A 26807-nucleotide genomic window follows, 5' to 3' on the forward strand; every position below is an offset into this window, starting at 1 on the left:
GGTGGTCGGGCACTGACCCAGGCTCCCCAGGGCAGTGGTCACGGCACTGAGCCTGTAGGAGCTCAAGAAGCATTAGGGTAATACTTTCAGACAGGTGGTAGTCCCATCTGGAGCCAGGAGTTGGACTTGAAGATCCTTGTGGGTCCCTTCCATCTCAGAGTACTCTATGATTCAGTGATACTTTTTTATATTTCTGAAAAAGTGTTATTGGAGAAGATTATGTTTATCAAACTTTAATCCAAATTAATCCAAGACATATAGAAAAATAATATTTTTCTTTTCTAAGGTGCAGTTAAAAAGGAGAAATAAGAGTTTGGTTTCTGAAATGTTGAATACTTCGTGTTCAACATGGTAAATGCATTGTGGTCATGTTTCCTGGCTCAGGAGCACATGCTTAGCCCGTTGTTGCTACTGAGATTCCCCTAGCTGCTCTGGAAAATCTGGGTCTGCGTTAGTCCGTGTGTGTAGCAATCTCTGCTCTGTGCATTGACCAGGAGAGCTACAGGACTAGAAGTGGAGGGTCTAGAAGATTGCACTTGAGGCATACTAACAGCATAACTGTCTGCAGAACACCTTGCAAGAGATCTACCTGCACAGTGTAGGTGGAAGAAAATAAACAGCTCCTTGGTAAAGGAAGGAAAAAGCAGCTTTCCCGTTATTTAGCCATGTATTCTGTATCATGTTTCCCACATAAGCTTTAAAAAACTTCAGCGTAGTTTCTAATGGCAAAATAATTATATAGTTTGTACTGATGGTATTTAAATTATTTTCTTCTGTTATCTAATCAGAATCTGGACTCCATTGCTTTATGTATGCTGCAGACAAAATACTGCAATTAATTATCTCTTCTTATTTAGTGATGGACTCAGAACTTGCAAGTTCCTATTTTCCATGTTATGAGGTTAAAAGTTTGACCAGAGAAAAAAATTGCTTCCTTAGCTCTGTAGTTTAGGAATAAGTAACAATGATAGAATGAGAAGCAATGCACTGAAATGATTTGTATTTGGCATAGACCTCTGCTTTCCATGAAATAATTTAGTCATATTCTTTCTTGTTCTTGGACCTATAACACTGATCAATACAATGAGATGATTTCCACTGTTGCCATGTCCATGGGTTGCTGGGCTTCCCTCCCTGTGTCAGTTGTGTGTATCACCTGGTTTGATAGCTTTGTGAAATACATGTCAAATCAGTTTAGTCCCAGAGCATATTCTTTTTTAATGTTCAAATGTGTTGACTGCCTATGAGATGACATAAACAGTAACATATGTAGAACTGCCCTGAGCCTCGTGGCCAGAAAATAGTGTATGAGAAAGTGGATACCAATGCTGAATTGACTTGCTGTATTTCCAGCTTTCCTCCGTCCACCCAGCTTATTGTGCCAGGAATTCATCTTCTGGCAAAGCGTTCTCAGGTAAACGGAGACACCCTTCCACTGATGTATGTATTATTTTTCTTTGCTAAGAGCCAAATACTCGGGAGGGTCTGTAATAAATCAGTGTTGTTTTAAGCTGAAGACCAAGATTTACTACGTTGTTGTCAGCTTGTATTGGAAGGGAGAACAAGTGAAGAATTTAACATTTCTACAGGGCTGAACCAGTTCCATGGGCAGCAGAACAAGGTCTGTCTGGTTTGGGCTGTATCCAGTATCTGTACTGTAATGGCCACTGAATGAATCAAAGCCTGCCTTCTCCCACCCTCTGCTCTCTCACTTTGGTGTGGTAACTTGGGTCTCTGTGCCCTGCGTGCTGGGCCTGCTTCTCATCTCCGTGTCCGCTGAGCGGCCGGCTGGCTGGCCTGGCGCTACAGAGAGCTTTTGGACCCCGTCGTTACCTGCTTTGCAGTAGGACAAAACTACTTTGGATCTCCACTCTATCCAGTTGTCTGCATTTGTTCAAATATTACTGCGTTTGAGACTCAGCACCTTTGTCAGGCTTGCTGGCAGTCAGACAGTAGGTGGTGTAGAAGCTCCCCGGGGAGAAGGACTGAGAGATGTTGAGCCAGAGGAAGATGCTTCTAAACTAGGGCACCCAAGAATGCTTTGCAGCTCGCATAACTGTGTGTTTTGAGTTACAGTATTCAGCTTTACCACACAATGCATCCAAAATTCTTGAAAAATTCCACTTGAAATTCAAAACAGCTTAGAAATATTCATCAGTTCCAGCTTTCATTGCTAGGAATTAAAACTATTTAGCAAACAAAAGGAGCGGTTATAATTCTGTTTCAACTTTTGATTATCATGAGATACAGCGCGGTTTTTCTCCAGAGATATCACAATCTGCTGTTTTCACTTAGCTGTCTCATAACTATTCGAGTTCTTGGCAATTGCCAGGAGTGCAAGGACTTACAAAACATTTCTCATTATGCCAGCTGGAGAAAAGAATGGGATATTTGCACATGTGCCTTTTACTAATCTGGCCATTCTGACTGAAGTGGTGTCTAGATTAGAAGATAATGCAATTGCATTTATCCACCCATAGGATTTGGGCCAAATGTGTGCTGAGTTTCTCTGCTGGACTAACTAATGTGCAGCTGAGCTGTGCCAGAAGGCTCAGCTATCACTTTCAGAGACAATAACAGCCAGTTCCATCAACTTCTGAAATATAAGAACCAGATTCTAACTGAAATTATGCAAGTTAGCCAAATACCATAATCTGTAGGTTCTGTGGAAGTTGCATGGTTACAGTATCACATGCTGCACTGGAAACGTATCCGTCCTGGAGACTACAAGTTTCCAGTCCTGAACATTGTTTGTTATTTCTTATTGCTGTTATTTCTTAATTCTCGGTTTACAGCTATTACCGGTAAGGAGTACTTCCTGACGTTACTGAGGTATGGTAGAAAATATGCTGCTAAAAATTCAAACCGTGCTTTTTCATTGGGAAAAGATACTGTAATCCTTGTGAAGCCTTATAGCAGCTGAAGTTCTGTGGTGGCCACTTACAAACTTCAGTGTTAGCTATGCCCTGCCTTCTTTAAAGAAAGAAATTAGAGATGTGTAAATAACAATATGAAAAAACACAACTACAAGTTACATGTGTGTGACACTGCTGATCAGTTCTTAAGCTATTCTGAATGACAACAGTTACTTCAAGGTAGTGTGTTTCTAAAACAGAATTTCAGATTTGCAACTGCATCTGCATTTCGTATATTTTCTTCATAGATACAAAACATGCATAATTCCTACTCCATTCCTCTATTCTTCAGTGCTGTTCTTTATCTTCTCCCCGTTTCATTCGGTCTACGGTTGTGTGAGCCCGTCTGTCCTTCCTCTGCAGTATTTTCAGAACAGGCCTGAAAAATGGTAAAATTATATGCCATCGAAAGCTGCATAATATTTACACTGACTTTTGTAGAATTGGGAATTTGGTCATTTCCTCCCGTCCTTTCTACTCCAGAGAAATAACTGTGTAAGTCAAGAGAGGACTATCTTTTTATGGATTATTTTAATAGAATTTAGCAAAAATGTATTTGAGATTGATAATTAGGGATTATTGCTAGGTAAAACTAAAAGGAAATATAAACATTCTTTATCATGTACTGTCATTGTGTAGGTTAATTGTGTAAGCCTTGTAGTTTAATTCATTGACAGAATGATAGGAAATCTGCCTCTGACTGTGTTCAGTTTTGGGCCCCTCTCTACATGAAAGATACTGAGTTGCTGGAATGTGTTCAGAGAAGAGCAGTGAAGCTGTGAAGGACTGTAAAGCGGGACTTCTGAGGAGCAGGGGCAGAAGAACTGGGGCTGCTTTGTCTGGAGAACAGGAGGCTGAGGGGAGTGCCCTTTCTTCATGGAAACGGCGGTGGTGAGGCACTGAGCAGGCTGCCCAGGGAAGTGGTGGAGTCCCCATCCTTGGAGGTACTTAAGAGATGTGTGGGTGTGGTGCTTGGGCCATGGTTTAGTGACTTGGTAGCGTTAGGCTGACAGTTGTACTTGATGATCTTAAGGATCCTTTCTAACCTAAATGATTCTATGATTCTATTTTTAACTGTGTGACTCTTACCTTCACCAGATACTGTGTTGGCCTTTTGATAACCTGTCTCCTACATTCCCTCAAGCATGAAGTGCTGAAACAGACTACTCATAAATTATAATGACAGTGTTCAGGAGTGATGCCATTTGTCTTATGATTTATACTCATTATATTCCATTCACTGCGATGCAAACTGGAAATCAAAACACCCTTGATGGAGAATCATATTGTCATGTCTTTAATTGTGCTAGTGGTTTTGGGGATCCTGACACACAGTAGTATTTGCATATGTAGTTAACAACATAGCTTTAAAAATATCTGCCTGCTCTCCTGACTTCAGTAAAGCATTTCATGCTAAAGAGGACTAAATGGGTGGGGTTTTGTGCTAAAGACCTAGTAAGCATTACACTAGTATGAAGATAAATCTCATTCCTCTCATTTCATCTTATTCTTTCATTTGCTTCCCACGTAAAATACTGGTATGCTCTATAAGAAAGGCTTTTAGAAACTCATTGTATCCTCAGGGTAAGTTATTTAGAGTCATATCTCAACATTGGATAATCTCGCATCCATGGAACTCACTTCCTGTGGAAAGCATGGCTATTATGTAAACATTATTAATTCTATACTTACAACTAGCAATATAGTGACTATATATGACTAGTAGTATTAAAAGTTATCAGTTGTTCAAAAATTAAGGACACCCATTTGAAAAATGTGAAAAGTCTTTTTCTTAATTCAATGTTAAAAAGGAGAAGCAATAGTAGAATAAAAATTGAAAATTAAACCCAAGATGAAATGAGGAGTGCCTTCACCTTGCCATGGAAGAATTGCACAAATGGTGAAATTCTGCTTTAATTTCCCTTCCTACTTGCATCATCTAATCTGTTTGATGAACACCCTGTTTCAGAAGTTGCATCTCATATATAGACGTATTTTTACCATCTTTCTTAGTAGCTGGGTGAGTATAAGATTTTTTTTTTAAAAAATCCTCTGATCAGTCAACACTACTATTTTTATCTGTTTTCAGAAAGTCCTTGGATTTTCCGTACTGCATAGTTTTCCCCAGGAGGATTAAGTATGATATGTGTGAAAGCAATCGTGACATAGCAGCACAGTAAATTCTACATTCAGTATAGAGTACAAGTCACTGGCCTTGTATATATAATCACCATGTCGCTGTATGCATGTTCTGTATTAACTTGCATATATCAGAGTATCAGAGGTTAAAGTGTGAGAATAGTGTAGTCAGCATGTTTGCTTCATTTTGCTTCTTATTTCATCAAAAAGACTTAGAAAAGAGAAAGAGTAGACTTGCTAATGTGTTTTTGTTTCATTTGACTGTTACCAATACGTGTCAGGAAAGGCCGTAAAAAAACATAGGGAGACATTCCAGCCTCTTTGGATAGAAGCAAAAGATGAATACCCTTCTGTAACATGCAGATTAGCTCTGAAATTTATTTGAAGACTTTATTGAAAGCTCTTGAGACTGAATTCTGCTGTAGTGACTGGGCCTGAAATAGATCGTATGGCTATATGATAAATCAGTTCTGTTTCTCAAAGCCCATATAATTTATTGCATCAATAGTTAATTTTCTGCTTTGTTGCCCCAGCATTTTCGTTGCTGATGCATCAGCATGGCTTTTGGAATCAGAAATGTGAAGGAATAGACATAACTGGATGAAGAGGGAGCTGCATCAGCAGGGGAAAATTAAGCAGTTTAATGAATACTCCAAAGGGAAAATGACTCACTGCTGCCATGGCAAAAAATGAGCATTTGTGTTTATACTAATTAACTGGGAACCTCTACCTTTATGCAACTAAGTAGCGTTTTCTTTTGGCAGTTTGAAAAATGAGGATTTTTTTATGGGAGATGTTGCCTGAGATGAGCTGTGAGAACAGACACCTAAGGAACTCAAAGCAAGATGAAACTGCTCTCTCTGAGGACAAACTCAGAACTGTCACGAAGGAAAGACTTGATGTTGACAGCAGTATTTTCATATGACACTTCATTGTTGCTGCTGCTTTAGTCGTTCTTTGATAAACTGATATATAGAGAGAAAAAAAAGAGAAAATTATACAAGTGAACCAAATTGTCTTGCCATTGTAAAGGAAACTTGGGAAATACCTGCCCAAAAATAGCAAGTTTAACAAAAGGCTGAGACGGGATGTATCAAAACTACTTACGTATCTGTGTCAAATTTGGGAAGTACTTGTGACCACTGCTCTTTCAGGAAAACAACAGACATTCATGAAACAATATTTTCGAAGTCCTATTTTGATGCAATTAAATTTCAAATTCGGTCAGCATTTCTCAGAATCAGACTAGATAAGTTAAGGCTCTGAAAGCAAGAGTGAACCATTTCATTCTCTGTCTTTGTTTGCTGAGCTAGTAGACCTAGTACAACTGTAGATAGTATAGAAAGAGCCACCAGTTGTCTGGTTTTAGACCACTTCTAACACTGAGCAAGGGAGCTCAGAAGGTTGTCAGAAAATCTAACATGAAAAATCGGGAGAATGTGCTTCTACTTCAGGCAACAAATGCTTGGAAAAGTTGACAATAATAATTTGTGTCCCATTAATGCGCCGTTGAAGTTGCTGAAACATCTCAGTGCGTAATGCAGAATCAAAATGTAGATTGATCGCAGCATACAACTGACAAAGCACAAAATGCCCTCGTAGTTTAGCTTTATTAATTCATTAGTGTTGGATTCACTTGTAACATAGTCATAAAGACAAAAGAAAAAAGGTTTTCAAACTGTAGGATATTCCCAGAGAAGCATAAGTATTTTAAACTAGTCAGATGATTTTGCACTAAAAACACGGTTAAATGAAATAAAGAAGACAGGAGGAGAAGGCCTTCAAGAACTATCTTCACAAATGTGTTCTGAAAGCATTTTATGTATTTATGTCCTTGAAAGTAATTGAATTCTGAACATCTCAGCACTAGGTGATGGCACGAAATCCAGGAAAGGAAATTGCCCAGAAACTGAAGTAGAACTGGCAGTGGTATTTTTAGTAATCCTTCCGGATGAATTGCAGAAAAGTGGCCAAGCAAGATGAATAGCAAAAAGTAAAGGAACTTGGAAGGAATTGGAAGTAATGTAGTTGGTGTATACTGTGACTTATGGATTATTTCTAGGTTGTGGTAAATATGGTAAGTTTATTTAATGATGTAAAATGTATATTCTGTACTGCAGGTCTGATAGCCATGAAAGCACACTACGTTTTATGATAGTGAGCAGTTTAAATTAAACGAACAAAAAAAATAGTTGTATCTGAAGTTGTCTTCAAGTACTATTGTAGAGGGGGTTTTACAGTCTGTGCACGTTAAGAAGCAGTGAGTTATTTTAGTGAGTTATATTGCAAGTCTTGCAGCATGGCACCTGGTCAGCAGGCTGTAAACTTGTGCTAGTCAGAGTTAGTGGGCAGCTCGATGCAGTCCAGCTGTTGGACTTTTCCCAGTCTCTCTTACAATTGCATTTCACACTAACAATTTATGTACTGTTTTTCAATTTTTACCGTGAAACTAACTTTTTTATTTCACATGCAATTTCACTGAAGAGCATCTTTACAGTTTTTACAAGATGCACCATTCTGCCCTGTTGTTTTTTTTTGTTGTTGTTTTCTTTTTTCTCCTGTGTGTGTGTTTTTTGTTTGTTTGGTTGGTTGGTTTTTTAAATCCAGTATGTAAATATTTTAGATTTGTCTCTGAAAGCTCCATATAACCAGTTTTCCTACATGAAAAATAAATAGTAGAAGCTATGTGTTTCTTTTGCTCCTTTCATCATAGTGCTTATTCAGAAGTGGTCATATTATTTGCTGCAGCTGTTTCTGGGCAATTTCTCTGAAGATGCTGGGAAGGCCTTGCTTGCTTCTAAAGAAAACGAGTGTAGCCAAAACATTCTAAAACATTAATTCAACTTAAATGGCAAGAGAAAACTTAAATGCTTATTGAAGTAAAACATGAAAAATGTGCTCTGAATGTGGCAAGTCAAGTGAAAATCATTGTGGTGGGTTGTAAAAAATAAGACAGTTGCTACACTTTCCCTGAGACACGTTGTTTTAATTGGCAGCTGCAAAACAAATGAGGCTGGAGAGTGCCATACATCCAACCCACTCACCTCTTCTAGCTGCCTCTATTACAGAAGTTTATCACCTTACTTTTTACCATGTTTTATCGCTCCTTGACTTGAATCTTGAGTGTGTCTGCAGCTTGTCAAGGTCCCCTGGAGTGAATTACCAGTGGGACATTTGCAATTTACTTCAGCAGCACAAGTCTTCACTTTGTTTCCCACTGACCTCACGTGCCAGCATGCAGTCAGCTCCCAGAAGAGAACTGCTCTTCCACGGGGGCATCGTGCGTGCTCACGTCAGAGCTTGCACATCCCTCGTCATGCTGGAGTGCTGCTCCCTTTGCTGGTGGGTAGCCACGTTTTTGCTTTATTGTTTTTCTGCTTCTCTCCGTTTGAGTCGGGACACTTTATTATTGTTTTAATATACAGGAAATAACTTTGGTCCTGTCTGTCTGAAGTCTCTATGTGGTTTGGAAAGCAATTAAGTAGGATTTAGGACACTGTTCTCCCAGACATAAAGACCTTAGGACAGAAAATAAATATGCTATGTTATTCTGAATATTAGTACTGCTGCCAAGTTTAGAGGTTTCTTTTGAGATGGGAAGTTACTTTTAAATTATCTTCTTTTTTTTTCTTTTTCTTTTTTTAATTGGTATTTTGCCTGTACACTGTGATTTTGGGTGAAAATCTACTGCAGTTAACTAGGTACTAGACCCACACATAGCATTTTTCTCTCCAGCTTTTCCAGTACGAAGTAGTTAGAGAAAGAGGAGTCATTCAGCAGTAAGTTTATGAAATATATCAAATTGTTACATGAATCAGGATATTTCCATTTTTCTGAAGCACAAATGGGACTTTTGCTGTGTTATTCCTTTGGGAATAGGTAATAGATAGTAACTGATTTATCCCAGAACAAATGGGTATGTCAATGGTAAGGAACCCTGCCTTTTTTTCTGTATAAGCTTTGTAACTTAAAAAGTTAAAACTTTTATAGAAAGTTTTGGTGCTGTCTGGATGATATTTTTCACAACAATAATGGGCTCTTTTTACTTCATTTTTACATACGCTCATTTCACATCTTCATATAATTTTCTAGTTCAAACCTTTTTTGTTTGTTTTTGTTTTGTTTTTAAGTGTATCCAAGAGCATGAAGTAGGTACCAGCATTCAGAAGCCAGAGTTTCAAGAAGGCTCGGCATGTCATGAGCTAGAATTGAGAAAGTTGGCAAGACTGAAAAATGTCAGGAAAATGAACTACAGTAATAGAACTATCTTTGAAGTACTAGAAAATTTGAATTATTTCCTTTTTTTTTTTTTCTGATCTCAATGGTGTAGTTTAAATCAGGATTACAAAAGCTACAGTTAGAAACCATCAAACATCAACTTCTAACCAGAAATACTGAAATACTGACCTTCAGAGTGGATGTGAGGTCATTGTTTACAGAGCCGCACTCCTTAGCACCTTAGCACATCACCTACCTTTGATTTATTTTTTCTCTTGCAAAGTTTTTTCCAGTTGCAGGGGAAGCTGCATAGAATCAATAATCAGGAAGACAGGAGCTGCAGACCATCTTTGCAAGGAGAGCAGGAAGCTGAACTGTAGGAAATCAGTATTCTTCGGATACTTGAAATGCAAGGCTTAACTTACAGCCTACTGAGATTTTGCCATAGAACAGTAGCCCAAGCAGAAGTGTTGCTTAGAGTTTGTAGCTTGAAACACTCCACCTCTCTAATGCAGAGCAGCACTGAAGGTCGTTGCAAACAACACAGTTTCAGTTAAGAAGCTGAGTCCAGGACAAAAAACAGATGAAATCAGCTACAGCCTGTATAAGGAATGAAAAATTCCTCATGAGGAATCAAGGGTAAAGCTTTTCATACTCTTTCATGCTTCAGCTAAAAATATTAACACCATAAAAATTCTTCAGGGGGCAGAGTTGAGGTGGTAGCTGCAGGGTGATCACAACATAAAAGAGGTACATTTTCTCTTTATATGGGGAGGCCTCCTTCAGACCTGTCATATGATGGATTTGAAATGAAAGTTTTGTGGGCTTACAGTTTCCCAGACAGCCATCTTTCTACAGCTTCATTATTAACAACAATTTAATCTTAGCCAGCATTCTTTCTTATTTCTGATCTCTTGATAACTCATTTGTTTTATTTCTTTAGCAGCAGTTAGAAATAATATGCAGATCATAAAATATAGCTTTTAATGCAAGTGTTCCATATTAAAATTTATATATATATATATATAACTAGTATCCAGTACATTTTGCATAACAGATTTATTTGCAAGTGTTTGAATTAAAATGTAGCAAGCATAAATAGTGTGTGAAGTGTGGATGGATCTCATATTTAACCTCTACTCAATAATAGGTGAACCATAATTTTTCTTCCAAGCACTATATGAATGATGATTATGCCATTTTCATGGCTGATGGGAAAAAAAAATGTAATTCAAGTAATATCCACAGGACAGAGGTAATTCATTAATGTTAAGAAAATGAGACCTGGGAAGCAAGTGTTAGCTGTTGGGAAAATAAACATGTAGTATTAGAAAAAATAAATAAAATCAAAATATGTGAATACATTTTTACAGAATCTGATCCTTAGTCATTAATGCCATTTAAATTTTTGAACTGCATAAATTATGACCAGTATTTTTATTGTGAGTCACAAGTACCAAATTCTTGGTTATGCCACTTGTTTTAGTGCCATTTTGGGAATGATACAGATCTACTTTGCTTTCCTTCAAAACAGTCCAAAAAGAGTCCAAAAAAGCAGAAAGTTCTCCACCATGACACATGCCTTCTGAGCTTGTGTGGGTGCAACTCTGTGCAACTGCTAAAATCCACTGATTTATTTTGCAGAGGACGAAATAAAAGTCTGAAACTTCAGCAATTAGGACTCTTTATAGGGACTAGTGATCCAGGGACAGTCCCATTCATTTCTTGAAAGTAAAGATGGCAATTTTGACTGACCGCATGAAGGGCTTCTTACAGATTCAGAAGTGGCTGTAGCCAACTGCTTTAATCTTTAACCTTTCTACATCGTACATTTTACCCAGAACCATGAAACCAGATACATTCTTTACAGCATAGAGAGAAGGCACCGCAGTAATATAAAGTCTTAAATTAATTTATCTACTTCAAAACCTATTCTGTTCAGTTACTACCATGTTTCTCTTTTAAGAAAAAGAATATTTAATCTTACACTTTTTCTTGTACAAACTGGGATACTCCTAACAATTAAATTTATTTATATTTAAAGTTTGCAGATTGCACACATGTTCTCATATAATTTGTTACCCCACTTTGAAAACTAGGTTGCTGGGTTGTTAGCATCTCTAGAGGCATGGCTATGTCAGTTTAGTGCAGGGAGGATTGATAGCGCCCATGTAATTGCAATTAGTAGTTAGATTATATCTCATTTTCTGCATATAAAACAAACTAAAGCAATCTGACTTAAATAACAAGCATGACTTAAGATTGCAACTGACTGATGCTTGAAGACTGATAAAAGTCTTCCATTTCCAACCATTGCTTTTTCATAATCAAATAGCAGGAAGGACTTACAAGAGGCACAGATATGCAATTGTACCTAAGCACTATTTACAAATTTTTTCAAAAACACTATACAGTCTGCTTCTGTAGACAATTTCATCAAGGTGATGCAAATTTAGTCAGCACCAAATATTCCCAGGGGGGAAAAAGACTTTGAGCTGTGCAACTGAACAAGAGAGGACACTGTCCTGTCTGGTATGTTCTGTTCTGATTCCTTCTGTGCCAAATTTTCTTTAGGCCTGCATATCAGCAGGTACCTCTAGTAGGGTTACAGGCATGGTTCTGTGGATTAAGCTGCAGTTTGTTGAGTTCCATGTATTTGGTGGAGACCAACAGATATTTGGTGAAATTTCATGAGATACTGTTCAGAATATGCAATTGGTAAATAGAAAATAATTTGCTCAAGTTAGAGGCCTTAACTTAATATATACAGGATATTATAAGGTTCAAACCTTAAATATCAGGGTGTTCCTTTGCAGTTATTTACTTGTATAGATCTTTTAAAAATCTACCAGGCCTTTCTTGAATTTTACTGAAGTGTTTACCTCAACACCTTGATGCATTGTGTGAGGAGTATTATTCCCTTTGAATTTACAAACCTTTTTAAAAATTACTTTCCCTTATTTGGGGTGCAGGCTGTGTATTAATAATTGATTTTTAATCAGTATGCTTATATTTGTTTGCATCTTTGTAACTGTGGAATTTTCCTCTTCATACAAAAGGTTTTCTTTCAACAGAGGAGTGCTAGAGAATAATGAAATTGGGGGGTGGACTAGATGATATTTAAAGGTCCCTTCCAAGACAAACCATTCTATGATTCTGTGATTGAATCCAGATTTTATGCTTCCCACCTAGTATCTGATTTACAAGCCACTTTTCCTTACGCAAGAGATCCTCGTGGCATTTTCAGATGGCTTGTCATTCCACACCGTGCTGCAGCTAAGGGCTCTGCAGGTGCTCTGGCAAAGAAAGTGTTTTGAAAAGGAAATGGAGAGAGTAGCCAAACAGCTTCATGAAGACTAATTGGAATATTTGGCAAACCAGGACATTCATGTGTCCATAAACTGACTGTCTGGTGCTTCTGCATTGTCTATTGTCATGGTTTTCTGTATCTGCGTTTTACTGTATCTAATTCGTAAAATAGTCAGTTCAGTGGGAAGGCAGGTGAGGAAAACCACTTCCTTGGCATTTGCATGTGCTTGGTGTATGCTGCTGGCTTGGTCACATGGCATCCTCGGAGGAACTGCTGAAAAAGATTACCAAGCTATCTCTAAATTGTCTTTCTTTTCTTGCAGCATAAAACTATGAGTATTCAGGAAAAGCTTTCTAAACTTGATTTTTTTTCATAACTATGAATTTAACTCTGTTTTTAGCAGCCACATGACACCAGTACACGAAGGTGATTTCCTCTGATCAAAGTCCTTGTGTTTCTGTCCCTATCCTCTACAGCATTGCGGAGTCGATCAGGACGGTCCATCATCAATGGAAACTGGGCGATTGATCGACCTGGAAGATATGAAGGTGGTGGGACAATGTTCACTTATAAACGCCCAAATGAAATCTCCAGTACTGCAGGGGAGTCATTTTTAGCTGATGGTCCAACAAATGAAGTCCTTGATGTCTATGTAAGTTTCCTGTAGCTAGGTTAATCTTCTTAATGGAAAATTTGTTTTTGCTGTTAACATGCAACACTGTAATTGCATTCATTGCCCATACTTTGTTACTGTATTGTTCCTTTAATCTTGAAACAGTATTTTGGATATTTTGCTATTGTGTCCAGTTAAACCTAGTTTGCTCCAGACCCTAGGAAATCTAAGTATCAGTGATGCCTTTCTCTCTGACTTTACTGATTTAGTAAAACCAATTTTAATTGTTCAGTAAAATGAAAGTAAAGCATACAGATGTGGGTATTTTGGGGGGACTAGTTTTTTTCTGGTTACTTTGGCACTCAAGCAAATTTGGAATAGTTTAATTTTACAGTGAACAGAATCAAATACCTAAATCAGATGAGGCCTCTCACAGAGTGATACCGTCTCAGTTTTCTTTAAAAGAAATGTAGGTCTGTAGGTCCAGAAAACTAAAGAACGTGTAATTTGAAGTGGGACAGCTTTAATAGGAGGCGGTAACATGAAGATTATAAATATAATAGCTGTTAGATAAGGTAAGAGAGATGTCGAATTGTAGCCAGGATTGGGGAATTGTAGTGCAAAATCTATTTACTTCAGTTGGGACAGGTTTTTATTGCATCATATTGAAATAAAAATGTAATTGGACCTGATTATAACTTATTCTAAGACAAATGATGTGTTTTGAGGTTATACTTTTCATACAGAAATGTGCAATAGTTGAAAAAAATAGATGGAATGGTGATACTGGTTGTTTCATCCAGCTATGGCTTTTTTGCCATTAAGTGCAGTAAGTGATGGAAAAGTGCACGTGCTGGGTTGTTTCATAGAAAAATACTAACTACTCTGATTCCTCAGCTGGAAAAAGTTAGATGTTGGCAAAATCATTCTCCATCTGCTATGTGATGTCTTATTAAAACAAATAATAATTATGCAAGCATTACTTCTTTTTGGATACTTTCTGATTAGTGGCAATGTAAGACTGGCTAAAACCTGGAAGTGACCGGGTACCTAGACTCTGCAGTGCAGACTCTGCGTTTATAAAATATATATGTGCCACTGTGTGTTTACATGATGCTGTCAACTGGGGTTTTCTTTAAGTTTTTATTGCCATCTGATAGATGCCTAGTACACAATGACCCAGAGAGAAAAGAATCAAGAAATGGATTAAACAGATATTTTCAAAGAAACATCATAAAAAGACTTAAGCTTAATTATATCATAACCTAATGTTTTAGTTTATGGTTAGTCTCTTTTTTTCTCCCCCTTTTGCTAGCATGATGGACACAGCTTTATTAGCTTTGCTCTGGGGCTGCTACCGTGGATTGTCACATCTAATTTGACTGGACTCTTATCTGAGATGTTTCTTGTAGATATGAAGAATATTAGAATTCATTATTAGCTGACAGAATAGTGTCTTTGTATTTTTTAGTACAATTGGGAAGATAAATATGGAGAGTGCTAGCTGAAAGAAAATCGAGCATCAGCATGACACAAATTCTTTTATGTGTTTGAAATTTGCAGCCACATATGGATACGGATGTCTTTTTTTCAGTCTTTGTCCTGTGGTTCCTGAATCATGCAATTCTATTTTCATCTGTAGTCTCAATCTTTACTCTTTGTGTAGAAAAATGAAGAGATTTGCAGATGGGAGCTCCAAATGGCTTTCTGTTCCTTCTTCCTAAGATCATAGTGTCTTTTTTTTCCACTTTCAAAATGTGGAGGAAAAGAGATATCTAGGTACATAGCACAACCCTTTTCTTTTTGGCCTATGGTTTACCAGGACCAGGGAACTACTGCAAGCTCTAGTGTTTCATGGGTTTGTTTCTTTTTTTTTTTTGTTTGTTTAGTTCTGTTTTGTTGTTTGTTTGTTTGTTGTTGTTGTTATTATTATTATTATTATTATTATTACATTTCATTTTGCTGTTCTTTGGTTTTTTTTGCTTTAAACTTATTTCAAGTTAGATTACTTCAAGGCATCTGCCTGACCAATCCCCACAAAGAATTTAAGAGTAGAAGCAGTTCTGAAGTAATCAGAGATAAATTAGTGAAGTTAGCAGCTGATGGCATCCTTAAATTTCTAATGTGAGTGTTCCCAGACTCTCAGCAGCACAAAAAACTGCTGAGAACAGAGTATGCTGCTAACAGTTTTAAAAGCATTCATAAGATTATATCTTGCTTAGGGTTTATGATACCTGTCTGCTTAGGTGAAAATACAGGAACCAACTTGGAGGCATGCTCATGTCAACTCCTATGGGGTTGTGCAGCATGCAGTCTTCTGAAACCACTCGGCTTTGTTTTCATACTTAAACCAGAAAAGTTTGACGTTCCCACCTATGTTCATAAAGAACACTTCAAAGAATTGCTGTGGCTATATGTAAAGACGTGGAGTCTGTCTGCAAGTACATTACATTTTTATTTGGCTGAAACCTACCATGGAAGGATGCAGGAGGGTTGCACAGGCACTCTTCAGTTGCTGTAACAAGCCTTTGTAACCAGTTCACTTCATCTTTGTTGAGCAATGCTTATGGTGAGAATAGCATAATAGTGACTTGCAGGTTGGTTGTTGAGCCTCCGCCAAGTGGTGCAGAGGTACCTGCACAGTGATGAAAGGAGCAGTTGGATTTGCAGGTGCTCTGTTCATGTACAACTGATAAATCTTTAAAAAGGCAGCTTGATTTGCAGATCAGGGTCTGTGGTATTTATTTTTCTGTGCCATGTTTCTTCCTTGCTCATGTTTCCTAAGGCATCTGCCAAGCTCTTCCAGTCAGAGAATATTTTGGTGTCCTCAGGACCATCTCCTCCTGCTGCCCAGGCTGGTGAGAGGCCAGGCCCTGCCCTGCTTGCCCAGAGCCTGTCAGCTTTACAGTTGTTAAGGAATATTTAGAGAAACAGTGTCTCTGCCATCACAAGCTAGTTCAGTTTGCAAACATAGTAACCTGTATTGTCTTACTTTTTCAGGAAACAAATTGTTTGTTTTTTCATTTTTAAACACTATCATCAACCTTTATTTCTATCATGACCAATGATAAATAATGTTACGCTGTTGATCAGTTCAAGTACATATTTAGTATTAGTAATATAGCAAGTGGAAGAAGTGACTGTATGGCTGTTTTTCTTTTTAGATGATACATCAGCAGCCTAACCCAGGTATACATTATGAGTATATCATTCCAGGAGACAATGTCATTAGTCCTCAGTTGCTTGCTCACAGGAGGCCAGGTAAAATACCACTATTCTCTAATACTAAATACATTCTGTTACCCAGTAAGTTAATGGAGAAATTCATACTGTTAAGTTCAGTGTAAATGCTGCCATTGACATGGGAGAGGCCCGGAATTCTTCCTACTCATTGGAAGAGATGTCTGCATAGATCTCTAAACTGATGTGAATTTATATTGTCCTGTGTAGTGGGGAATCTGGTCACGTATTTATATTTTCAGTAATAGTTTTGTTGTTAAAATTTTAACCATGGCTTTACTTGAGCTGGAGTGTTGTAATCATGTCTCAGAAATGAAATCGTGCATGACTTGTCAGAGCTTAAGCTAATTTCAAACAACCCTTCTCAGTTTCTCTTTCCTCTCCTACTTGGAGAGGACCAAATACAAAACTGGTACCTCCCCAGGCTATAATCTGGACAGATCATGCTCCTGATTCTGTGCTATGGCAATGTGTTGTATGTACCAATATGCAATTCTGAAGGACAGTAGAAATTGTACAAGTGATTTTGGTCCTACTTTTACTGTTCATGACTTGCTTTGACAACTTTCTAAGTGTTTGTGCAGTCTGTTTGTAACAAGGAGCAACTGTACTGTGATATGGGGAGGCAGAAAATACAGAGCATGGTACACAAAATGCTCTAGGAAATTTTGACAGTGCACATTAATTCTACAGTGTGACTGGAGAATCTTCAGTTCTTAACGTATTAAGATCTTAAATTCTTATTGTATTAATGTTCTCTGTAATGCTGGCTGAGACTTGGTTGTCTTAATTTAAAACAACACAGTCTTCACAGAGCACTGTTAGGAAGTCTTTGCATAGCAGATTAAAGCTGCTTTCCAGTTTAATGATGCTGCAGTGTTCTGAGTATTAGTGAATGAAAACAGACTGATAATAGCACATGAGGCTAATTATGCTACCTTTTTTTTTTTTCCCCATCATAGGAGAGCCCTTGAATGGTCAGTTAGAAATGCCAGAAAGTACAAATCATGATGAGGAGGATTTGCATAGGGAGACGGACACTCTTACTGGACAGGCAGCTGGAACTTTTCCAGTTATTCAGCCAGGAAGATTTCCTTCTCATCAGCCAGAAAACCAGGTGCCTGCTGTGCAGCCACCAAGACAAAACCGAGAGCACAACTGGAAACAGATTGGAAAAACTGAGTGTACCACTACATGTGGGAAAGGTAAGTGCTTCATACAGCATGCACAGAAAATAGATGACCCACAGGGGGGTTCCAGTGTGGGAGAGAAGAAACATGGAGGGAAGAAGCAGTGTTGAATATTCAGCAGCACTGCTGTACAAGCCATTGCTAGACCTGTTTATTTCTGTTAACTTTTGAGCAAAAAGCATACCTATGCTATGAAGTGTGCATCTATTTAAAACACCAGAAATAACAAAATTTAAAATATAAAAAATAAAAGAGAACATACAGCATTTGCTTCTGAAGGGAAGTATTTCAGGATTTTATGGCAAGCTGCTGTCTCTCACACCCTTGTCACACAGCTGCTTTCCTCAACATTCTTTGGCATTCTTTATCCTTCCATCCTCTCCAGCTTTGTCTGATACAACCTCCATGTTTTCTGTGCGTTTGTCAACAGCTTTCTGATCTGTATGGGAAGATTTCACAGAGATTCCATCAGATATATCTTCACCTCCTTGAGGGTTGCTGGAACAGCAATAATGTGCCTTTAGAAAACTAGGATTTTCATTGGGTAGAAGTGAGAAGGAAGAGGAGAATGAAAGGTGCTGGTAATCAGTGAGCCTTTGGGAGGTGATAGATTCCCTGTCTTGGGCTTCCCAGGTTAATCTTTGCCATAAGATGTTCACAGTGACCACAGATTCAGTAATGCATGACATAATCAGTTTTTGGGAAAAGTAGACTTTTGTATCTTAAAAATTAAATTTGTTTTTACTGTACATGGCCAGCCATCAACACTTCTGAAAAATCACAGAGCTTTGAAATAAAAGACCTACCATTGAGTGAACTCAGCTAGGACAACTCTCACCAGTTCATCTATATTGAGAACATTCACTTCCTAATTAGTTTCTTTCTGTAGTCCCCCAGGGCTCGGTGCTGGGGCCGGTCCTCTTTAACATCTTCATCAATGATCTGGATGACGGCATTGAGTGCACCCTCAGTAAGTTTGCAGATGACACCAAGCTAGGTGCGTGTGTCGATCTGCTCGAGGGTAGGAAGGCTCTGCAGGAGGATCTGGATAGGCTGCACCGATGGGCTGAGGTCAACTGCATGAAGTTCAACAAGGCCAAGTGCCGGGTCCTGCACCTGGGGCACAATAACCCCAAGCAGAGCTACAGGCTGGGAGATGAGTGGTTGGAGAGCTGCCTGGCGGAGAAGGACCTGGGAGTGATGGTGGACAGTCGGCTGAATATGAGCCAGCAGTGTGCTCAGGTGGCCAAGAAGGCCAACGGCATCCTGGCTTGTATCAGAAACACTGTGACCAGCAGGGCTAGGGAGGTGATCGTCCCCCTGTACTCAGCTCTGGTGAGGCCGCACCTCGAGTACTGTGTTCAGTTTTGGGCCCCTCGCTACAAGAAGGACATCGAGGTGCTTGAGCGGGTCCAAAGAAGGGCGACGAAGCTGGTGAGGGGCCTGGAGAGCAAGTCCTACGAGGAGCGGCTGAAGGAGCTGGGCTTGTTCAGCCTAGAGAAGAGGAGGCTCAGGGGTGACCTTATTGCTCTGTATAAGTACATTAAAGGAGGCTGTAGTGAGGTGGGGGTTGGCCTGTTCTCCCATGTGCCTGGTGACAGGACGAGGGGGAATGGGCTAAAGTTACGCCAGGGGAGTTTTAGGTTAGATATTAGGAAGAATTTCTTTACTGAAAGGGTTGTGAGGCATTGGAACAGGCTGCCCAGGGAGGTGGTGGAGTCACCATCCCTGGAAGTCTTCAAAAGACGTTTAGATGTAGAGCTTAGGGATATGGTTTAGCGGGGACTGTTAGTTTTAGGTCAGAGGTTGGACTCGATGATCTTGAGGTCTCTTCCAACCTAGAAAATTCTGTGATTCTGTAATTCTGTAATAGAATGCTTTGTGAATTTGGTTCAAGGCCAGATGAGTGTCCATGTTACAGATACAGGTAGAGCTAAAAAAAATAAATAACAACACATCAATATTGACACTCAAAATTGCTTCTCGATTGCATAAATGTTTATAAATATACTAGAGACTTTTTTCTGGTAGCAGAAAGTATGTGTCTCTGAAGGAAAAGTCAGACCAGGTTATATGGGCTGATAAAAAATTGATTGAAAATCATCAGAAAGAAATCTTGTACTGTTTAAGGCTTTGTTTTCATTTCGTGTGAGCAGTCTCTGGTTTGTTTGTTTTTTTTTTTTAATTCCTTTTTCCATGTTTTCTTTTTTTCTACTAGTTTATTATTTCTTAATACAAAAATGTAGATGATACCCAGTCTTTCTTCTTTTTTTTTTCTCTCAAAACAAACCTTTCAGAGTCAAGTATCGTTAGGAATTTTTAAGTTGGGAATAGAAACAGGGAAATAAAATGGATTTTTATGTTAAATAAGGAAAAAGAGATGATAAATTAACAGTTTTGATGAAAAGCTGAGAGATTTCAAAGCACTTTTTATTAAAACTTGGAGAAAAAAGAGAAGGCTATTACTATTTTTAAAAAGTGAAAATGCTTCACATGAGAACTTCTACCAACTCTTGTCCCAGATTTCCATTTAAGATGACTGAGAAAATAGGTGTGCTAGAATGGTATGGAAACTTCTACTGAATCCTGTCAGGGAAGTGAGGCATCTTTAGCACATCATCCCTCTCTCTCTTGTCCAGAGAGAGAAGGGGCTGGTACACTGCAGTAAGTATGGAGAGTTGTCATATTTAACAAGTCTGCAGTCAACAGTAATATTTCATCTGTAAGATTTATCTTACAAATCATCTCAAAACTAAGGTGAAGTGAGTAGTATTTGGATGTGTTCATTTCCAAGATAACTTTAAAGGGTGGAGGTTCAGTCTCTTTCCAGAAGCAGAAAAGGATGACTGCTAAATCTTTACTCTTCTAAAGCATATGTTCTGGCCTGGCTGTTTGGCTGCATTTTTCCACAAACATGATGTTTGTAATCTCTGCACTGTGATGAATTCATGCAGACCAAGCAGCATGTTTTCTCAGCCTTTAATACAATGCCATGCTGTACTCTCTATATACTAAGTACTTTTCTTAATATTACAATGTAAACAGTATAGTTTTCACTTATGTTTGGAAATTTTGGATAAAATTTTAGATTTCCTGTTGTTATCCTATGCCTTTCAATGCTATTGATATGAACAGCTTATATTGCAGTGTCTTTTGCAAGGCATCACCTAATTTTCTTTTTAATTTCAGGGTCCCAGTACCCAATTTTCCACTGTGTAAACAGAATCACTCATGAGGAGGTTCCTGAGAGTTACTGTGACAGCAGCACCAAACCTATTCCAGAAGAGGAGGCCTGCAACCTCTTCCCATGTCCAGCTTTGTAAGATATTAGTGTTTAAGTCAACTGAAATAAGCCAATGTCACTGAAGTTTTGCACATACTTTTTCATATTTCATATCCTACATATGAAACTAGTTTGAACTTGTGTTGAAAACTTGTGTTTCTGTCATGAAGTGAGCAGCAAGTGAGTCTAGTAATTTCTCAAAGTTTGTGTGATTGTTCAGGCGCACACACTATACCTGTGGTCTCTCTATGGGAACTCTTTTTCAAGTGATAGTCTGCAAAAGCTTGTCTAAAGAAGGGGTCTGTAGGTTATATCACCTCACACTGGATCAGCGTGCTGCAGTACCCAACTGTTCATTGCATGGTGTCATACTTAAAGATGAGATTTGCCTGATAGCACTCTCAACAGCCCCTTCATAAACATGACTTCTCTTTCCTGGAATTAAGTAGTTCTTCATCTCAGAAGTTGGATCCCAAACTGGTATACCTTGTTTCTAGTTCTGCTGGTATCACAGGCTCATATGCGACTGTTCTGGAGTATTTTACTTGGAGATACTTTCTATCACCAAGTGTTTTTCTCACCTTTTTTTTTTCTAACAATTCATATTAATTCATTTTTTAAATTATTTTGATTTTACAGAGGACACTATCAAGAATGTAAACAGAGATGTGTAAATATTTATTTAAAAGATTATTTATCAAAATACAAATGCATAAATGCATACTTATTAGCATCAGGTAGATCATTTATAAGTATATAATATTCTCTTCATAAAGGATTCAGTTCTGCGTGCAGAAGCTTAAGTATTATTTTAAGATTCTTTACCAGCATCAAAATCCTGTCCTTAGAGTTCTGTTGAGGTAGTATTAGATGAATCTTCACTGAAAGAGATGCCCTCTTTTTTTTTAACTTCTTTTTTTCCCCCCTTTTCTGTAGCTGGGATATAGGGGAGTGGTCTGAGTGCAGCAAAACATGTGGCCTTGGTATGCAGCATCGACAGATATTATGCAGACAAATATATGCCAATCGCACCTTGACAGTTCAGCAATACCGCTGTCATCACCTGGAGAAACCAGAGACAACCAGCACTTGCCAGCTGAAGATCTGCAGTGAATGGCAGATTAGGACAGAATGGACTTCAGTAAGTATGATTGATTAATTTGGGGCATAAACCTCTTAAGAGAACAAGAATTTTCTTATAGGTATCACTAATCAAACATGAAATTTGGTGGAAGTGGAATCTGGAAAGCCTTGGAAGTAAGTGAATCTTAGTTCAGAAATACCCTGCATGGTTATGACTGTTAGTTTTCAGAAAGTGAAAAAGAGCGATTGCATAGAACAAAACACATAGATATGTATGTACAGAAGCACACAAGCTTTCTGAACAATGATTTATAAGTACTATATGAAATAGAGTTGGGAGAGAGCTAATAGGTTTGCCTATTGTAGCAAACTTCTTGTTGTTTTTCTTAGCATGTAGTGTTTAGTTACAGGACTGATTTAACCTTATATATGTGTTAAGTTTAGAGACAGCCAGTATTTGCTGTAGCTATAGTTGGTTTGAGACTATGCCAAGGCTTTCAGATAAAAGTGAATGGTATGGTTTTGTGTTGTTTACAAAAGTTCTGGCCAACCTGACAACCATCCTAGGTACTTTCACAGCCATTGTGTAGAGAGAAGAAATATTCTGGTGTGTTAAGTGTAGTGATAAACAAGTCTCTTTTCAGTTAGCAGCAAATCAAAGCAAAAAAAAATTCACAGAAGTGCTGAATTATTTGGGTGGATAGTCCTTGAAAAATTGCAGCTTAACACTGAACCTAAACCTTCTTTTTCCTTTCTATCGAAGAGCTTCATGGCTCCTAATTCCCCAGTGTAGCTAGCTGCATTGCCAGTAGAAGCACAGCTTTCTGTCCACACAGTCGTCATGGTAAGCTAAGGAGTCATGCCACAGACTTTATGAGGCTTCGATCTGCATGGGTTAATTCCTTAAATTTTCGCATTTCTGAGTTTAATGGGGGCATTATTAACCCCTTAGTCATGAAGTGTTGGTGATGTGTTGAGATAAAAAACAGACATAAAAAACATATAAATACCCATGTATATATATATATATACCTATAGTCAAACGTAAGGAAATGTATTCACCATATTTTAAAATTTATCTGTGGCTAAAAGACAGTAAACTTGCCCTTAATAAAATAATCAAAACTTTACCTTTGTGTTGCACCTAAGAAAAGATTAGATGGTTTGTGTGTTACTACATTTTGAGAAGTATTTTAGTGTGCAGACAGCCTTTAGAACTTTACTGCTTATAGTGAATAAACGTAAACAAATATTTTAGAAATTGTAGCTGGTTGAATATAGGAGTAATCCCAGTAAAATTCTGTGATTAATTTCCTCTTGGAAATAGAATTAAAGTTTTTGGCGTATGGAAGACTCACTTATAAGGAAAGAAGCAATTGCATTTGGAAACTGTGTTTTCAGCAGAACATTTATTTTTGTTTGTTCTTGTTAAAGTACAATAAGGTTTTTGCTCTAGAGACAGGTCTGTGATCTTAGAAGTAAACCCATCTTAAGACTTTAGTGCTGACCATTTTTCCTGACATGCAAATGTAAAAAAAAAACTTTGATCAAAATGAAGAAATAGCATTGTAATAATTTTAAGTTTGAAGGCTAGACTTTGAGGATAACCCTGGTCAAATCACCGCTTTTTGACAAAGAACAGGGTAGTTGTTTTTATTAGCGTTTTGCTGTGTAATGACTTGCTTCATGCATCTGGTCTGGGTTTTAAAGGCAAATGTTCTAGAGCAAACAGTTGAAGGGGTAACTGCATGCTGAAGGTAAGATCTTTAAGGTATTTTGCTGTAGGGAATATATTTTATGTAATAACTTGGACATGTAAATATGGTAGACATGGTTAAGCATTTGAAAGTAAGGGAAAAACAATGAGGTTGCCTTTGCAATCTCAACTAACTATCCTTGTGCATAGGTACTCAGGTCTTTAATCTCCAGATTCCCAGAGACTTTTCCACATTAATTCTAGAGTGTTTACAGGACACATCAAAACATATCATGCATACACAGAACATAAAATAACGTTCCCTTTTTTTTCTTGATGATCTGGATGCTTCATGCCAGGCAGAGACATTGATACCTGTCAGTGTTCTCTGAGATTGATGAAAAGAGAGCAGGGGAATAAGGCCTGAACTTTGAAGAGGTGTCGTGGTTCCGCTCGAGTGGGCAGCCGAGCTCCACCACAGCTGCTCTCTCACTCCCCCTCCTCAAAGAGGAATGGGGAGAAAATATGTGAAAGGGGCTCAAGGATTGAGATAAGGACGAGAAAATCACGCAATAATTAGTGTAACGGGCAAACCAGACTCAGCATAAGAAGACAGATAGTAAGATTTATTGCTCATTACTAACAAGCTAGAGAAGTGAGAAACAAAGGAAAGAAACCAAAAGCGCCTCCCCCCCCATCCACCCTCTTCCACCTCCTCCCCCTGAGCGGCACAGGGGAACGGGGGAATGGGGGTTATGGTCAGTCTACAGCACTTCTTCTCTGCCGCTCCTTCTCGGTCACTCTCGTCCCCTGTGCTGTGGGGTCCCACCCACGGGATGCAGTCCTTGACGAACTGATCCGGCGTGGGCTTCCCACAGGCAGCAGCTCTTCCAGAACTGCTCCAGATATGGGTCCGTACCACGGGGTCCATCCCTCAGGAGAAAACTGCTCCAACCTGGCTCCCCTACGGGCAGCAGCTCCTGCCAGATCACCTGCTCCTGCGTGGTCTCCTCTCCACGGGCTACAGGTCCGGCCCGGAATCTGCTCCGGCAGGGGTCTTCCACAGGCGGCAGCCTCCGTCGGTGCAGGGCCACCTGCTCCACCGTGGTCTCCTCCACGGGCTGCAGCGTGAAACCCTGCTCCACCGTGGTACTCCATGGGCTGCAGGGGGACATCCTGCTTCACCATGGTCCTCACCACAGGCCGCAGGGGACTTCTGCTCCGGTGCCTGGAGCACCTCTCCCCCTCCTTCTACACTGACCTTGGCACCTGCAAGGCTGTTTCTCACTCCCTTGACTCTCCCGGCTGCTGTGTGGCGCAGCGTTTTTTCCCCTGTCTTAAATATGCTCTCACAGAGGCGCAAAACAACATCGCTTATTGGCTCAGATCTGGAAAACAATGGGGCCCTTCCCAAACATGGGGCGGCTTCTAGATCTTTCTCACAGAAACCACCCCTATGGCCCCCTGCTACCAAACCTTGCCACATAAACCCACTACAAGAGGGATTCAAAAGTTGTTTTTCTTTGCATTGCCCTTGCTTCATATCTGTATATAGATCAAGATCAGAATTATGCATAGTATGTAAGCCTGCTATTCACATACCAGCAGTTCAATTTGATTAGGTACAGCATGGCTCATTGAAGATAGGATTTGCTTTTTTGTTTGCCAAATGTATCTACGTAGTATACTGTAGAATGCTACAGACTGAAAATATGGTTTTGAAACTACTAACATGATTTTATTCCCTATTCCTAACAATCTAAAATAGTTCTGTAGCTTCTGTGGATGTGTTATTAGGAATAAATGAGCTGTATATTTTCAGCTCCATGAAGAAACGTGAGAATTACAGCCCAGAGTCCTGATACAACCTACCATTTGTTACAGTGTTCAGTACCTTGTGGAGTGGGGCAGAGGACCCGAGATGTGAAATGTGTCAGCAACCTTGGAGACATTGTTGATGATGAGGAATGTAACATGAAGCTGCGGCCGAATGATATCGAGAACTGTGACATGGGACCCTGTGCTAAGAGCTGGTTCCTTACAGAATGGAGTGACAGGGTAAGGCTTCCCATTACCTCTGTGTGCTGCCAAATCTTCTAAAACAACTTAGGTGCATCAGAATTAAAAAATATGTATACAGGTATAAAAGGAGTGACCTTATTTTCCATGTTTACATTTGATCTGTAAAACAGGCAAGAGCAAACAGAAAATAATGATCCCATGGGCATTGGGCAAGACTCTGGGTGCATGGCCAAACATCTGGATTTAGAACTGGATCTGTGTCTGAACTTCCCAAAACACTGAGTGTGCTGAGATTTATTATTCTGCCTTGCTTAACCCTGAGTCTCAAGCTTCATATTTTAAAAGTTTCCCTACTGTTTTTTTAAGTGGTGGAGGTTTGAGGCCTGATGTTTGGCTTTAAGTTGAAACCATAAAACAATTTTCCCATACCTGTGAAAAGAGAGGAACAACTTCACAAGCACAGTCAAGGTAGATTCAGATTTTCTCTATTTCACAAACATAAAAGTATTTTTTGATTCCAATGAGTCTGATTACCAGCATGAAAGCAATAAAAAGAGTTGTGATTTACCTTGTTTCATGATTGGACTCAGAGAGTATGTTCAACAGTGATATTCATATGCATGGATAAGACAAGCCTGGTATTTTGGTCCCTCTTGTGGATTCTTGTGTATCAGGTTTAATCTATAAACAAGTTGAGCTTCCAGTCTCTACAAAATACTGGTAATATTTCCCTTTTCTTTAACTGGTTGTTTTGGCAGGCAAATAATCTCATTTATCACAGAAACCGTAAGATTTCTTAACTTCACAGATTCATTATTTAAATGCTTTAAATGCATCTCTGAAAACTGGGATTGTCTGGCTCAAAGGTTACGTGCTAGTTTGGGCACTGAAAAGATTTACATTATGTTTCATATGCAGAGAAGGGGGAGGAACTTAACAAATCAGACAAGTACCTGGTATCTCATGTAGTTTTAAAAAGGCTGATCAAACTTTGCTACAGTTAGAGACTGGTAAAACTTTCAGCCCCCAGGCAACTCAAGTAGATTTTATGAAGAAAAAAAAATCTTTATACGCTAGTAAGTCTTTGTGGTTATCATT

The 26807-nt window shown here is 38.8% G+C and overlaps 1 protein-coding gene across 4 annotated transcripts in view; it reads left to right on the plus strand.

Annotated features, from left to right (window-relative positions):
- THSD4 (thrombospondin type 1 domain containing 4) overlaps nt 1-26807 on the plus strand; it is a 299631-nt gene that overhangs the window by 253478 nt on the left and 19346 nt on the right. For all 4 annotated transcript variants that reach the window (XM_068695297.1, XM_068695298.1, XM_068695296.1 and 1 more), the window contains 6 exons: nt 13059-13234; nt 16360-16456; nt 17398-17640; nt 20815-20944; nt 21845-22049; nt 25572-25745. In XM_068695297.1, the coding sequence (XP_068551398.1) occupies nt 13059-13234; nt 16360-16456; nt 17398-17640; nt 20815-20944; nt 21845-22049; nt 25572-25745 (1025 nt within the window). The remainder of the gene's footprint in view (nt 1-13058; nt 13235-16359; nt 16457-17397; nt 17641-20814; nt 20945-21844; nt 22050-25571; nt 25746-26807) is intronic.

The sequence above is a fragment of the Anas acuta genome, chromosome 12 (genome assembly GCF_963932015.1).
Source record: "Anas acuta chromosome 12, bAnaAcu1.1, whole genome shotgun sequence".
Classification (NCBI taxonomy): domain Eukaryota; kingdom Metazoa; phylum Chordata; class Aves; order Anseriformes; family Anatidae; genus Anas; species Anas acuta.